This window comes from Triticum dicoccoides, chromosome 2B, assembly GCF_002162155.2.
Source record: "Triticum dicoccoides isolate Atlit2015 ecotype Zavitan chromosome 2B, WEW_v2.0, whole genome shotgun sequence".
NCBI classification, from domain to species: domain Eukaryota; kingdom Viridiplantae; phylum Streptophyta; class Magnoliopsida; order Poales; family Poaceae; genus Triticum; species Triticum dicoccoides.
Window position 1 is genome coordinate 559284156 of NC_041383.1, and position 14327 is coordinate 559298482.

General features: G+C 49.0%; 2 protein-coding genes across 3 annotated transcripts; one reads left to right on the forward strand and one right to left on the reverse strand.

The window, feature by feature from the left end:
- The first annotated feature begins 5613 nt into the window (after nt 1-5613).
- LOC119368006 (receptor kinase-like protein Xa21) lies at nt 5614-10152 on the forward strand. The gene is made up of 3 exons (XM_037633367.1): nt 5614-5721; nt 9006-9664; nt 9757-10152. The coding sequence occupies exons 2-3, from the start codon at nt 9013-9015 to the stop codon at nt 10116-10118; spliced, it is 1014 nt and encodes a 337-aa protein (XP_037489264.1). The 5' UTR covers nt 5614-5721; nt 9006-9012; the 3' UTR covers nt 10119-10152.
- Nucleotides 10153-11092: 940 nt separating this feature from the next.
- On the reverse strand, nt 11093-13061 carry LOC119364837 (UPF0481 protein At3g47200-like). 2 transcript variants are annotated; one of them, XM_037630390.1, is made up of 2 exons: nt 12727-13061; nt 11093-12597 (listed from the first exon to the last, which is right to left on the reverse strand). In XM_037630390.1, exons 1-2 carry the CDS (start codon nt 12976-12978, stop codon nt 11320-11322), a joined length of 1530 nt encoding a protein of 509 aa, XP_037486287.1. In that variant the 5' UTR covers nt 12979-13061; the 3' UTR covers nt 11093-11319. The 2 variants fall into 2 exon arrangements, with proteins under 2 accessions (XP_037486287.1, XP_037486285.1); XM_037630388.1 differs by having other exon boundaries at nt 11093-13061.
- Between the last annotated feature and the right edge of the window lie 1266 nt (nt 13062-14327).

A 14327-nucleotide genomic window follows, 5' to 3' on the forward strand; every position in this document is an offset into this window, starting at 1 on the left:
GTATGCTTTCATCATGTCCAGCTTGATAGCACATACAATATTCCCCCCTTTCTTCCTTCTTCTCATCGCATGCACACTTTCATGTGCAATTAACACATTGTCAGTTATCAGGCGACCAGGGACAAACGCACTTTGTTCAACACTGATAATGTCATCCAAAAACTCTCGGAGGCGATTAGCAATGGCCTTGGAGGCGATCTTATATAACACCGGACAGAGAGAGATAGGACGATATTGAGTGATACTTTGTGGGAATCGTACCTTGGGGATCAATGTGATAGAAGTGTCGTTTATCCCCGGTGGTAGTTCTCCCCCATTAAGAAAGTCAAGCACCGCTGGAACAATATCATCTTTGATCCAACTCCAGTGACGTTGAAAAAACCCAGCTGTGAAACCATCCACCCCAGGGGCCTTCGAAGGAGCCATCTGGAAGAGGGCTCGTCGCACCTCCTCCTCTATAAACGGCTTGCTAAATGCATCGTTCATATCTGGGGTCACCCGTGGCAGTACAACATCCAGCAAATCATCCATCTGATGAAAACCTTGCGAGGTATATAACTGCTCATAAAATTGCTGCACCTCGGCACGATCTTCCTCCAAACTAGTACACACTGATGCGTCACTATGGACGAGATTTTCAACCTTATTCATGTGCTTGCGTTGGGCGGCCCGGGCCTGGAAATAACTCGTGTTTCGGTCCCCTTCCCGCAGCCATGGAACACGTGATCGCTGACAGAGCCAGATTTCTTCTTGATGCAGAGCCAGCTTCAGTTTCTGGGTCACTGCTTTCTCTTCTTCAGTAGGTCCCCGTCGCAAAGGATTGGCAGGCAGACGAGAGAGCTGCTCACGCAACTTCCTAATCTTGCGCGATAGATAGCCAAACTCCTTCGCTCCCCACGCCACTAGGTTGCCCTGTAGCGCCGTAAGAGCTTGAGTTACTCCTCGTAGTCCTTCCCGGACCGACCCCTTTTGCCAAGAGTCAAGTACCAGCTTGTCATAGTCCACATGCGTTTGCCACATGTCCTTGTATCTAAAAGGTTTTGGCCCTCTAGGTACAGCCGTTACCAAGTGTTCGCGAAGATCCGCAAACACAAAACAATGATCTGACTCTGTTGTTACAATATGTCTAACCTTAATGTGTGAAAACATATGTAATAGAGCGGAGTTACCAAACGCCCGATCCAGCCGGGCTCTCACATTCGATCTGCCTGATTGCATGTTGTCCCATGTGTATTCAGTCCCAGACCAACCCAAATCAATCAAAGAACATTCATCGGTCACTTCCTTAAAATCCCTCATTTGCCACTCCGGTCTGGGATTTCTGGAGAAATGCTCCGAACCACTCAAGGTCTCATTGAAATCGCCAATGCACATCCACGCATCATGCTGAATTGCATGAAGTGTCCTCATAAACCTCCAACTATGATGACGGTCGTCAGCTTTCGGTGCACCATAGAAACCTGTCACCCTCCATTGCTTCGCACCATCACATTTCTTCCGCACCATCATGTCAATATGGCCGGAACTATAGTTCATCAAATTTGCATCCAGTTCTCCGGACCAGAACATGCCAATTCCCCCGCTAAGACCGACATTGCTGACTACAAAACAGCCCGCGAATCCAAGCTGGAGTTTCAAACTTTCCACTCTATTTGCCGAAATCTTCGTCTCCATAACAAACAGGAGATCGGGCCCTTCTTGCTTCACGATATTGCGAAGCTCACGAACTGCCGCGGGGTTCCCAAGCCCCTGACAGTTCCAGCTTAGGTAGCTCATTGTTCCCGGCGGGGCTGCAATGCAGCCACCGCCGATTCATCCAAATTCTGAGAATTGGTGGGTGTAGGCTTTTTCTTCTTCGGTTCCCGTTCTGTCATGACGTCTCTGTCCTCACCCACCGATGCATTCTCTCCTGCTCTGAAAACCACTATTGCATTGGTGGCTCCTTGATCTTGCACCTGCTCCACGATAGTCACCGGAGGCAGCGCAATCTGCCTATACACTTGTTTCTGATTTTGAGGACCTCCCTTCCTCTTATTCTTCTGATTATTTTTCTTTGGGGGAGAAACAACCTCAACATAGGCATCTGAATTTGCATCTGTTTTTGCACCTGTTTTTGCATTCGTCGTACGAGCTTCCTTGTTGCTATTCTGACTAGATTGCTGCTCTTTAGACGAGCCATCGCTGGACACTGTTTTATTCTTATCTTCCGGCACTCTCAAGCTCGTTTTAAACGGTAGATCACCGTTCTCATCCCGTGAACCAGGCATCGGACAGTGAAGATCCGAGTGGCCCAATCGTCCACACGAGAAGAAGAAATTGGGTACCTGCTCATACTGTATGTCATACCAATCCCTGCTGCCTCTCGCTGCAGAATCGATCAAAATCCACCTGCGCAAAGGCTTCCTCACATCTATGGTCACCCTTGCACGCAGGAACCCCCCAACATGATCAAATTGGACAGTAGATGCGTTCATATCAATTTGCCTAGCCACAGCTTTGCCCCTTGTGTCACTCCTTAGATTGAACGGCAGGTTCAAAACCCTAGCCCAAATCATGAGTTTGTCGAATTGCAGTTCGGATGGCTGCATACTCTCCTTAAACTCCATAAGGATCACAGCATGCTTACTCACATGCCATGGTGAACCCTCCCATACGCGATCGCGATCGCGCTGAGTCTCAAATTCCACCACAAAGATATTCTCACCAGCCGATCGGAACACCAGCCCTCTAGGGTTCCCCCAAGCCGGCCGCAAAGCGTTGGCAATCGTCTGAATATGCAACAAATTCCGGTGGAGAACCTTCACCGCAATCGCCCAGACTGGCCTTGCGCCATCATCAACATCATCCAGGATCAATGGCGTTGCCTCCTCTTCCGTGAGATCCAATTTCCCCATGGCTTCCTCCATGCGTGCCCTCGCCGCCCTTGGCGAGAGAGCATCCTTCCCGCTCGACGAACCTGATGCCGCGGCCATCAGGATTCCCTATGTTTGTAAGCCTCTAGACAGACAGACGCCAAAATATATGGCCAATATTGATCGTAGCCCCCGCGTGCACATAATGAATTTAAGTGATAAAATATAGCATTGCACAGAGCATGATGACCCATATTATGTTTTATTCCATCTATTTTGTTAGCCTAGATTGACTGTTATCTTTTTATTTTCTTGAGAAATTTCAAAAAATACAAAAATCTTTTACCTTTTTTTATCATGCTTTATTTGTTTATACTAAAATCAAAAACACTAAAATTTTCATATTTTGGTTCTTAATTGTGTGCTATCAACTTTAAAAAATAAAAACATTTTCTTGTTCCTTTTTTACTTTTTTGTTTGCTGTCTTATAAAATTCAGAAAATCGCAAAAATAATTTTTGAAGTTTTCAGAAAATATTAAAATGATTTTGCTTTGCTTTTGTGCTATGCATGATATTTGTTTATTGTTTTAAGGATTTTCATTTCCAGGTTTTGTCTTTGAGATACAAGTGGTAAGTAAGAAAATATAATAAGTTGTTAGTTGCTGACCTTCTAACCACTTGGCGTCAGAGTTGGTCCAATTAGCATCTACTAGCTGGTTTTTCTTTTCATTGAGTTTTTTTGTCTCTTACTACTATCATGTAGACCGAAACAACAACGGCACATAAGGCGGGAAACGGGAAGAAATTACACCAAAAAATTGATACTCCCATGCTAACAAATACAAATACAAATACAAATACAAATACAAATACAAATACAAGATGTTTTAAATATTTTAATATAAATTAAATATAGATTAAAATGAATGAACAATCACACTAAAACGTGCTTATATACATTTGATCCAGAAAATATTATGCCGCGTCTAGAACATCTTTTATTTGTAACCAAGAGAGTGCCAAATTTAAAATCAGTAGCTTCCCACGCATGCGGCCTGCCTCAGAGCATCTCTAGCAGACCCTATAACGCGTGAACCCGCATAATTTCGGCGGGTATACGGGCCCGGCCTAATTTTCTGGCTAGAATAGAGCCCGTATACTCGTCCGGCCCGTAGATTTTTTTACCGCGGCCCGCAAACCTTAGCCCCGAAGCCGTATAATTACGGGTTTGCGGGGCAGATACGGGTCGAAACCCTATCCCTCCTTCCCCCGCCGCCCGCTGCCGTGTTTTACCGCGATTCCCCACTCCCTTCGTCGCATTTTTCGCCGTCGATGAGCCTAGTTCCGCCTCCATCCGCCATATGGGGCCGTATGTGGAGCTCCGGCCGCAGCTCCGGCGGGGGCGACGACCCCGAGCGCGAGCGGTGTGTCCAGGCGGAACGACGCGAGGAAGTGCACGACCAGGAAGTGGACTAACAAAGGCCTCGAGCCGCCGACAAGGCTCCTCTGTCGCGAGACGTAGGAGTACGACCGCCGGCACTGGCGGTTGCCCTCTTCGGCCGCGGGCTCTTCCTCGGCCACGTGGCTCACCTCCGGCACGGGGGCCCTTCCGGCGCGGCGCTTCTCCCCGTGAAGAGGGAGTGGGCGGAGCTCGTCGCTGTCGAGCGGGAGCCGGATGAGGGCGAGCTCGTCGCAGTCAAGCGGGGGCCGGAGAAGATCGCGCGTCGAGGCATTGTCGGTCCCAGAGATTATGTCGGTGACGATGTCGACGCGGTCGCGGCCGTCAATGCCGCATGAAGCTTGCGAGAGGAGGAGGAGCGCCACCGCCACGACGAGGAGATCGAAGAACTCCTTTTCAAGCAGGCGGTCGCGGACAACCTCGCTGCGAAGGACAAGGACGACGAATGGCGGAGCGTCCGCGAGGAGCAGCAGAAGAAGTACATCGACCTTGTCAGCTCTGATGAGGAGGACTGAGCTCCTCCACCGCGTCGGCCTCGCCGCCGCGAGCTCGCCCATTTAGGTAGTTGTCGCGAGCCCTCAGACCCCCCCCCCCTTCCAGTAGTAGAATGTAGTACGTATGATCTATGTAGTGAACTATGAATGATCAATGCGGTTGCAATTTCTCCCGCGAAAGCTTTTTTTTAAATTATACAGTTTCATATATGGGGTCTATTCTGCAGCGCACGATTTAGCCCCGCAAAACAGATTTTGCTCGAACTGTAAACGCGTTATGCGGGTCGGCGTTATACGAGGTCTGCTAGAGATGCTCTCAGCCCGGGAAAATATCTGATGCACCGGAGCTTGTTGTGCTACCGGTGCACTGAACTTACATTGTGCTTTTAAAATGTTCAAAAAATGCTGGAAAAAAATCAGCACACTCACACAACATCCATGTAGGTTGTCATAAAATTTCAACTCAAAACTCGAAAAACAAAAATAAAAAATTCAACACTAAATAGTACGTAACATAACTTGGGCTTTAGATTTGGCACATTATCACACTGATGTTAGATTTGTCAATTTTTATCTTAAAAATATTTCAAAATTTTATACAATTTTCTTATTTTTGAAGAAAAAATTTATACAATTTTTTGTGACATCATACATTGATGTTGCATTAATGTGCTAGATTTTTAAAAATATTCTATGGCATCCGGGGCACAAGGTAGCACCACCACAAATGCGGAGCCGAACCCTAGCAACACCACCGCCGCTATTGCCCACAGGCCAGGCGCGGCACCGCCACTCCCGCGCCTCCCTCCCCTATGGCACGCCCTGCTCCGCCTCCGCTGTTTTCTCCGTCGACGGTTAGGGCGCCGTACTCTTCCTCTCCCTCGCCGGTGAGGGCGCCGCGCCCTAAACTCCGAAGTGCGATTTTCCCTCTTACAAATCAAGTTGAAACGTCTGGATTTAATATTAGCTGAAACTGAAAGCTTGTTAAATTCGAGCTGAAAGTTGGGGAATCTGATTCCACCCATCATGGCTACCACCCATGCGCATTGTACAAACTGTACAAAGCTCTGAACTCTTCAAGAGGTTTTTTTTTTAGAGTACGCCAATAGCGTACCATATATTTTTATAGAAGATAGAAATAGTATTTACAAGATGTGCTGCACATATGCGTACATTTGTGCGAGCACGACACCCCGCCAAACACCTATTTCTACATTAGGGCTATTCTCTCACAAATCGTTGTAAACCTCCTACACCACCGGCCGCCTGCCTCCATTCTTCCAGTTCCCTTAGGATGGCTTGAGCTAAATCCCGTGGCCTCATTTGTTGCTCAAACCGATTGAACACCCTCGCATTCCTTTACTTCCATAACGACCAAGTGACCGCGATGATCAGAGTGTCGAAACCTCTCTTTTCCGCCCTGTAAAAGTTGCCTCTTTCTCTCAGCCATCAACCGAGGGTGGTATCCGTGGGCAATGGGTCATTTGCGTTGACTTGAATTGTGTCCCATATCGTGAACCAGACCTCACGGGCGTATGTGCACCGGATGAGAATGTGGTCTGCGTTGTCCTTATCTTGAAGGCACGTGTAGCAGGGCGAGGGTTCTTATAGAGGTCAAAACACGGTACTTCAGATGCTTATAAGAGTACTGACGCTGCACTTGTTTCAACCCTTATTTAGAACTATATGGCATCGCATCAGCCTGTACCATTGAGAAGCTTGAATAGTTCCAAACAAAGTGTAAAAGCGACAAAGAACGGGGATACCTGCTAAGTGTGCATACAAGACTGAATTTGCTAAAAACAAAGTAGGGCGGCCGGCGATTCAGCACTAGAGCATATTTTTAAAAGCAATTAATGCTGTCAAGTGTCAACGTGTGCGCGGCAATTAGATATTTTTGATACTGCGTAATGCTAACGCCGCCACTATTGCTACTTAATCCCTCTCAGAAGGGCAAAGTACAACACTCATCTCCACCTAAACCAACAATAGACATGGTCCTGTCTCCTCTGATATGCTATGCTTCTGAAGACTAGAGGTAGGTGCACTGCTTCTTCTCTCTGAATATTTTGCGCACTTTCTTTCATACATCGTACTTTCCGCTTTATTCAGATCTTTTACATGTGAATCAGGCGCACTTAAACTCCAGTGTTGCATCACGAAATAGGGAGCGAGCGACAAAGCTATGTCATGAAGCTCCGCGTGCTGATCGTATGGGCACTGTTGTTATTGTCTCATGGATCTGGAAGCATCATTTGTGCTGTCCTCCCTGGGAACGATACGGATATGCTGTCGCTCCTTGATTTTAAGCGCGCAATCACCGACGATCCGAAAGGGCTCTTGAGCTCATGGAACACCAGCATTCACTTCTGCAACTGGCAGGGTGTGAATTGCAGCCTCGTAGAACATGAGCGTGTTGCAGAGCTGGATCTGTCTGAGCAGAGTTTTGTCGGGGAAATCTCTCCTTCCCTTGGAAACATGTCATATCTTACTTATCTTAACCTTTCCAGAAGCAAGTTCTCTGGTCAGATACCACAGCTTGGCCGGCTGCAAGAGCTGGAGTTTCTTGACCTGAGTCACAACTCGCTACAAGGGATTATTCCAGTGACGCTCACAAACTGCTCCAACTTGAGGGTGTTAGACCTCTCAAGAAACTTATTGGTGGGTGAAATTCCCGCAGAAATATCCCTACTCTCCAATCTGACACGCTTGTGGCTTTCTTATAATGATCTTACTGGGGTCATTCCACCAGGCCTTGGCAATATCACTTCTCTAGAACATGTTATTCTGATGTATAACCGGTTAGAGGGAGGCATTCCTGATGAATTTGGGAAGTTGTCCAAAATGTCAAACTTACTCCTTGGTGAAAACAAGCTATCAGGTAGTGTCCCAGAAGCCATTTTTAATATGTCTCTGCTAAATCAAATGGCACTGGAGTTGAATATGCTAGTTGGTACTCTACCATCTAACATGGGTGATGCTCTCCCTAACCTCCAACGTCTTACATTGGGTGGTAACATGCTGGAAGGTCTTATCCCAGACTCATTAGGCAATGCATCCGAGCTACAGCTGATAAACTTAGCATATAATCACGGGTTTAGAGGACGAGTCCCACCTTCTCTTGGTAAACTTCCGAAGCTCAGTAAGCTAGGTCTTGACACAAACAGTCTTGAAGCAAATGACAGTTGGGGCTGGGAATTCTTGGATGCATTGAGCAACTGCACTTCTCTAGAGATGCTTTCACTCTATGCAAATCGGCTACAAGGAATCTTGCCAAATTCTGTTGGCAACCTTTCATCAAATCTTGACAACCTCGTGTTTGCTAGGAACATGCTATATGGATTAGTTCCGTCAAGCATAGGAAACCTCCATAGACTAACTAAGCTAGGACTGGAGGAGAACAGTTTGACTGGTCCAATTGATGGATGGGTTGGAAATCTTGCTAATTTGCAAGGTTTATATCTTCAACAGAACAATTTCACCGGGCAGATTCCAACTTCCATTGGCAATAACTCCAAGCTTTCAGAACTGTTTCTGGCAAATAATCAATTCCACGGTCCCATACCATCAAGTTTAGAAAACCTTCAGCAACTCTTGTATTTAGACCTCAGCTATAACAATCTTCAAGAAAATATACCAAAAGAGTTTTTCAGTGTAGCCACAATTGCCCAATGTGCGTTATCCCACAACAGTCTAGAAGGCCAAATTCCTCACATCAGTAATCTTCAACAACTCAACTATCTAGATCTTTCATCCAACAAGCTTACTGGGGAAATTCCACCTACTTTGCGCACATGCCAGCAATTGCAAGCCATCAAAATGGACCAGAACTTCCTCTCGGGAAGCATTCCCATATTTCTAGGCAGTCTGAACAGCTTGATTGAGCTCAACCTTTCACATAACAATCTCTCAGGCTCTATCCCAAATTCTCTAAGCAAACTGCAACTTCTCACCCAGTTGGATCTATCCGACAATCATCTTGAAGGAGAAGTACCAGTAGAAGGAATATTCAAAAATGCAACAGCCATTTCCCTTAAAGGCAATTGGCGGCTTTGTGGAGGTGTACTGGACCTACATATGCCTTCATGCCCCGCTGCTTCTCATAGAAGATCTAGATGGCAACACTATTTGGTCAGAGTATTGGTCCCTATATTCGGCATCTTGTTACTCATATTAGTAGTGTGCTTAACCCTTCTCAGAAAGAGGATGCTGAGGATGCAGTTATCGTTGCCTTCTTCCGATGAGCAATTCCCTAAAGTATCTTATAAGGATCTAGCACAGGCTACTGAGAACTTCACAGTATCTAACTTGATTGGGAGAGGAAGCTGCGGTTCAGTGTACAGAGCAAAGCTAAACCAAAAACAGATGGTTGTGGCAGTGAAAGTTTTTGACCTTGACATGCAAGGTGCGGATAAAAGTTTCATCTCAGAATGTAAAGCACTGAGAAACATTCGGCACCGGAATCTTCTTCCAATTTTGACTGCATGCTCAACAATTGATAATCGAGGCCGGGATTTCAAAGCTCTAATCTACAAGTTCATGCCCAATGGCAACTTGGACACTTGGCTGCACCCGACAGGAGATGGAAAAACCCCAAAACAACTGGACCTCTCTCAAAGAATGAAAATAGCTGTTGATATAGCCGATGCATTGCAATATATACACCATGACTGTGAGAGCCCTATTGTTCACTGTGACTTGAAGCCCAGCAACATCCTCCTAGATTATGATATGACAGCTCGTTTGGGGGACTTTGGCATCGCAAGGTTCTACATTAAATCCAAGTCAGCGGCAGCTGGTGGTTCGAGTTCAATGGGTACAATAACTCTGAAGGGCACGATTGGATATATCGCTCCAGGTAACAATATGTTTCTTGCTGTAAATTTGAATGCGTGCAACGAACCGGTTGTTTACATGAACTTATGTCACACGTTTTTACCTGGTATTCAGAGTATGCAGGAGGCAGCTACCTATCCACCTCTGGAGACGTGTACAGTTTCGGGATAGTACTGCTGGAGATGCTGACAGGAAGAAGGCCGACCGACCCTATGTTCTGCGAGGGGCTTGACATCGTGAACTTTGTCAAGAGGAACTTTCCGGATCAGATACTTTGTATCCTTGACGCTTCTCTCCGGGGAGAATGCCAAGACTGTTCTCAGGATAATCTGGAAGGAGAAAACGAAGTCCACCGGTGCTTGCTGTCCTTGCTGAAAGTGGCACTTTCTTGCGCGAGCCAGGATCCTAATGAACGAATGAACATGAGAGAAGCAGCTACTGAACTGCACGCGATCGACACGTCGTATGTGTTTTGAAGTGGATGCTATGCAGTATGTACGATTTATTTTTTCCCATATCAGCTGATACGAAGCATGTAACTAGAGCTGTATCATACATTCACACTACAGTGGCCGTGTACACCGTTTGTACTGTAGTAAAAGTATTTCTTGGGCTGTGACTTTGTACCTGGTCTTTGAGATGCTCGATCTTTTTGCAAAGCACGAATCAGCCTTTGTGTTTTTTAATTGTAAAGGTGGTATGCATGTTCCTTCAAGATTGCCCTGCCGTTTGGCTTTTGTCTAACAAGGCGAGCATCGAAAGCTGTATATTTTGGTCAGGCTACTTCAGGACTGACTGCCTGGAGTGAACAACATTTGCACATGTTGGGATCCATTGTCAAGTTGATAGTAGTAGAGTGTGAGATACGCGGAGGCATGTATGCCCTTTATGCTCTGAATCAGGCATGACATAAACTAGAGCATAAGCATCGATGCTGCGGACACTCTTTTTTTTAGCCTATTGTGTTTTTTAGGGGAGAGCGTCGACGCTGCTCACTGGAAGAATTGAATTGGTATCAAAAGGAAGAAAGATCCGTCTGGGGTGAGAAGGAAAGCCATCTGGCTCCAATGCTGCACGCCAGGGGCACTGCATGACTAGAGTACAAGCATCATTTATGTGTTCAAAACAAAATATGGACATTGGTGCATCCGCGCATGTTGTTGATCTACATCCAGATAAGAAAAGAGTTATATATGCCCACATGTAACTGAGTCGTGGAAGGACAGAAAACTTGGGGCCTTCCGTTCCTTCCACGTGTGAAAAACCTTTAGAATCAGGCTTAAACCAGACTGGCATTTGACCTTGCAAATGCTTAACTGAACAATTCTCCCTAGTCGCTAAAATTAAAATGTGTACAGTCATAAAATGTGCAGATGCAAATGGTCAATTGAACAATTCTCCACGACCATGAGAGCGTCCAACCCCCTCAAGATGTCCGAAGAACAGACGCTTAACACAATGAATTTGCTTATTTGTCACAAAAATCCTTCTCCCGCCAGAATCGAGTATATTAACAGGGTGCAACTCAAAGGGGGGGGAGAAGAGTCCTTCCTTGACAAGAGAACCAACCAATCAATCGATCAATCAAAACTGCAATGCAAGCAACAAAGGAAAAAAAATGTCGAACTGTGATCCAGTCCACCTGCTGGAGGCTGGAGGCTGGAGCTGGAGCAAAGGCTAGGCCGGCGGGCGATAGTAGCTGTATGCGCTGTAGAAGGTCTGCATCATGGTGAGCAGCAGCAGGAAGACGCCGGCGACGACGGAGACGATCGCCCACGGGTTGGTGAAGTAGTTGTGCTGCAGGCTGGCCACCCACGTGCTCCACTTGTGGTCGTAGTACCGGTTCACCTGGTCCGACAGCCCGGAGAGGTAGCTGTCGTTGATGTCGAACACCACCTCCAGGCACAGCCGGTTGAACAGCTCCGCCACCTCGCCGTCGCTGCCCAGCCAGTGCTCGATGATGCCCCGGTCGTGCAGGTACTTGACGTCCTCCGCCGAGTTTATCAGGTTGTCCATGAAGATGGCGTACGAGGTGATGTTGTTCCCGCCCGGCGTCGCGATGTCCATGTGGCACTGCTCGAACGCGATCAGGTTCAGGAACAGCGCCTTGGTGCCGTCGTGGATGAGGATCCGCGGGATGTGGAGCACCCCCTTCTCGAACCGGATGTCCCAGAACCGGTCCGTGTTGCGCCGCCGCCGGCACCGGATGCCCGCCTCCCGTAGCTCCGACACGCAGTGCACGAACTGCTGCCGCCGCTTGTCGGCCACGCGCCGCAGCCCGGACCACTTCTTCAGCCACAGCCGCGCCGCCGGCGGAGGGGTGGGCTGCATCCCGGCGCGGAGGAGGCTGCGCCGGAACACGTCCAGGCAGTGCAGCATCGGGTTCGACAGCGGGTCGAACGCCGCCGCGGCCGCCGCGTCGGCGTCCACGGAGGATTCAAGCTTGAACCGGTCCTTCCGGTGCAGCGGCGTGTCCGTCGGCATCAGCGGGTCGAAGAACCGCACGGCGAGGCTGGCCACGGCCCCCGTCTGCTCCGGGTGGCCGAGCTGGATCCCGAGCAGCAGGTCCAGCACGAACAGCGGTATCTGGTTCTCGAGCAGGATCATGTCGCTGCGGATGGCGTGCATGGCGCCGCGCATCGCGAAGATGGGGTCGTGCCGCGAGTAGCCCAGGTCGTCCACGAACCCCTTGGCGCCGTCCAGCGCGCCGCGGAACAGCTCCAGCACGAAGGTCCCGTCCAGCACCAGGCACTGGGCGAAGTCGTTGGCCGGCATCCAGGCGACGCGGCCGTCGTAGCACGAGCGCACCCGCTCCTCCATGGGCCGCAGCGCGTCGAGGTAGGCGGTGACGTCGTGGCCCGTGCGCTTGAGCACGTGGTGCAGCGCGCGCCACTTGTGACGCTCCATCTCACGCAGCCGCCGCTTGCCGGCGTGGAGCGGGCCGATGGACACCACCTGCGGCATGTAGGCGCGCTCGTCGCCCTCGCGGAGCGACTTGGGCACGCGGTACACGGAGAGCCGCGCCCACGGGCACGCCGCCTCCTCCGCGCGCGCCTGCGCCAGCTTCCCGCGGATGGTCACCACCCATTCCGGGTCCTGCGGCTTGGGGCTGTGCGCCGGCGACTGCGCCGGGACCGTGGCCTGCTGGTCCCGGTCTTGGCGCGTCAGTGTCTCCGCTGCCCCCGGCCTGCCGTTGGCGACGAGCAGGCTGCGGGGAAGCGCCTGCCAGTGCGGCGACGGCGACGGGGACTTCTTGAGGTTGGCGTCGACGGTCTCCTTGAGCTTGAGCGTGATGAGGTACCAGCTCAGGACGTCCTTGTTGAAGACGGCGACCATTGGCGAAAGCTTGGCTTGGCTGGCCGGCCGTCTCGTCTCGTCTCGTGGTTACCGAGTCTTAACTGGGCCCGTTATGGACAGATCTAGGATGGCAAGCAACGTGAAGGATGATGATATTTTAGCTCGAAAATTTAATCGCAGATAATGATTGATGACTGGAGTTATCAGTGTTGCTTGTTGGTGCTGTACTATAATTATTGGAATTTCTTCTATAAAAAAGGAGTTTGCTGCCGAGTACTCCTTCGTAGTGGAGTACTTTGTTGCCGCCCTGGCGGTGCTCCGATTTTGCGACCTCGTGGCACATGCTTTTTTTTATGCTTCAGCTGGCGGCTCTACAGCGTAGCGTATACTATGCCTCAACTGGCCTGTATGAACTCATCTCATTCGCAAAAGAAGAGGAATTTGCTTACTTCAAGGCATCCAAACATCGCTTTTACTGTAAGCAATTTTCATGGCTTTGGTTGCTGCAAGATTCAACCAATCACGCCATCCTAATCATGCTCCAACCCCATGATGCTCCGACGTTTCCATCCAAATAACGCATATGTTTAACTAATACTCCATGTTATGTTTGACGAGCTCTTGACAGTGATCCTACGGATGAACATTCGATATTTGTTATTGTTGCATGTCAACGGCGCACCAATGAAATGGTCGGCGTGATGGGCGATTCGCTAGTGGAGGCTAGTGCGCGACACAGAGCTCAGGTTAGCCCTGCCACCTCACGCCGTGACCGTGAAAAGAAGGAGGTTCTGGTCACACTTCGGAGATGGGGGGGAGCACAAAGCCGGCGACGGCGAGGAGTGTGGTTGCAAACGGCGGATTTGCGATTCCTAGCCGTTGGGTGTCCTTCGGGAGTGCGGGTTTGCGATTCCGGTAGTGGAGCGCACGCACGAACCCCGTCCCAAAGCTGAAGAAACCGCAGATCACTCCGTTCCCATTACCGGCGAGGCAAGGCCCACCGCATGTGGAGATTAAAGACTGAATAGTCACTGCAAGGAAGTTGATCATGGACTGTGGTGGCCGGAGCCTGCGGCAATAACTTGGCACGATGACGACCAGCCTGTGTCTCTCTCCAGGTCACTGTCAGTGGCAGGCAATAATCGGCCGCCGTTGTGGTTGGCTGCATCGTCCACTTCACAGTAATTGGCTTAACGTGTTTCAGTCTTAAATTCTTTGTAGAGTGGTCGCTCCTACGTAGGCAGACATAAATTGCTCGTTTCCTCCTGCATTCTCGAGTTTTTTTCTTCTGACTAAAACAATGCACATGCGTTGCAACGGGAGATAAATCTTCTAGTACGCCGGCTTGTGGTTTACCTGTCTATAATAATGCGATTATGTAAATAAAT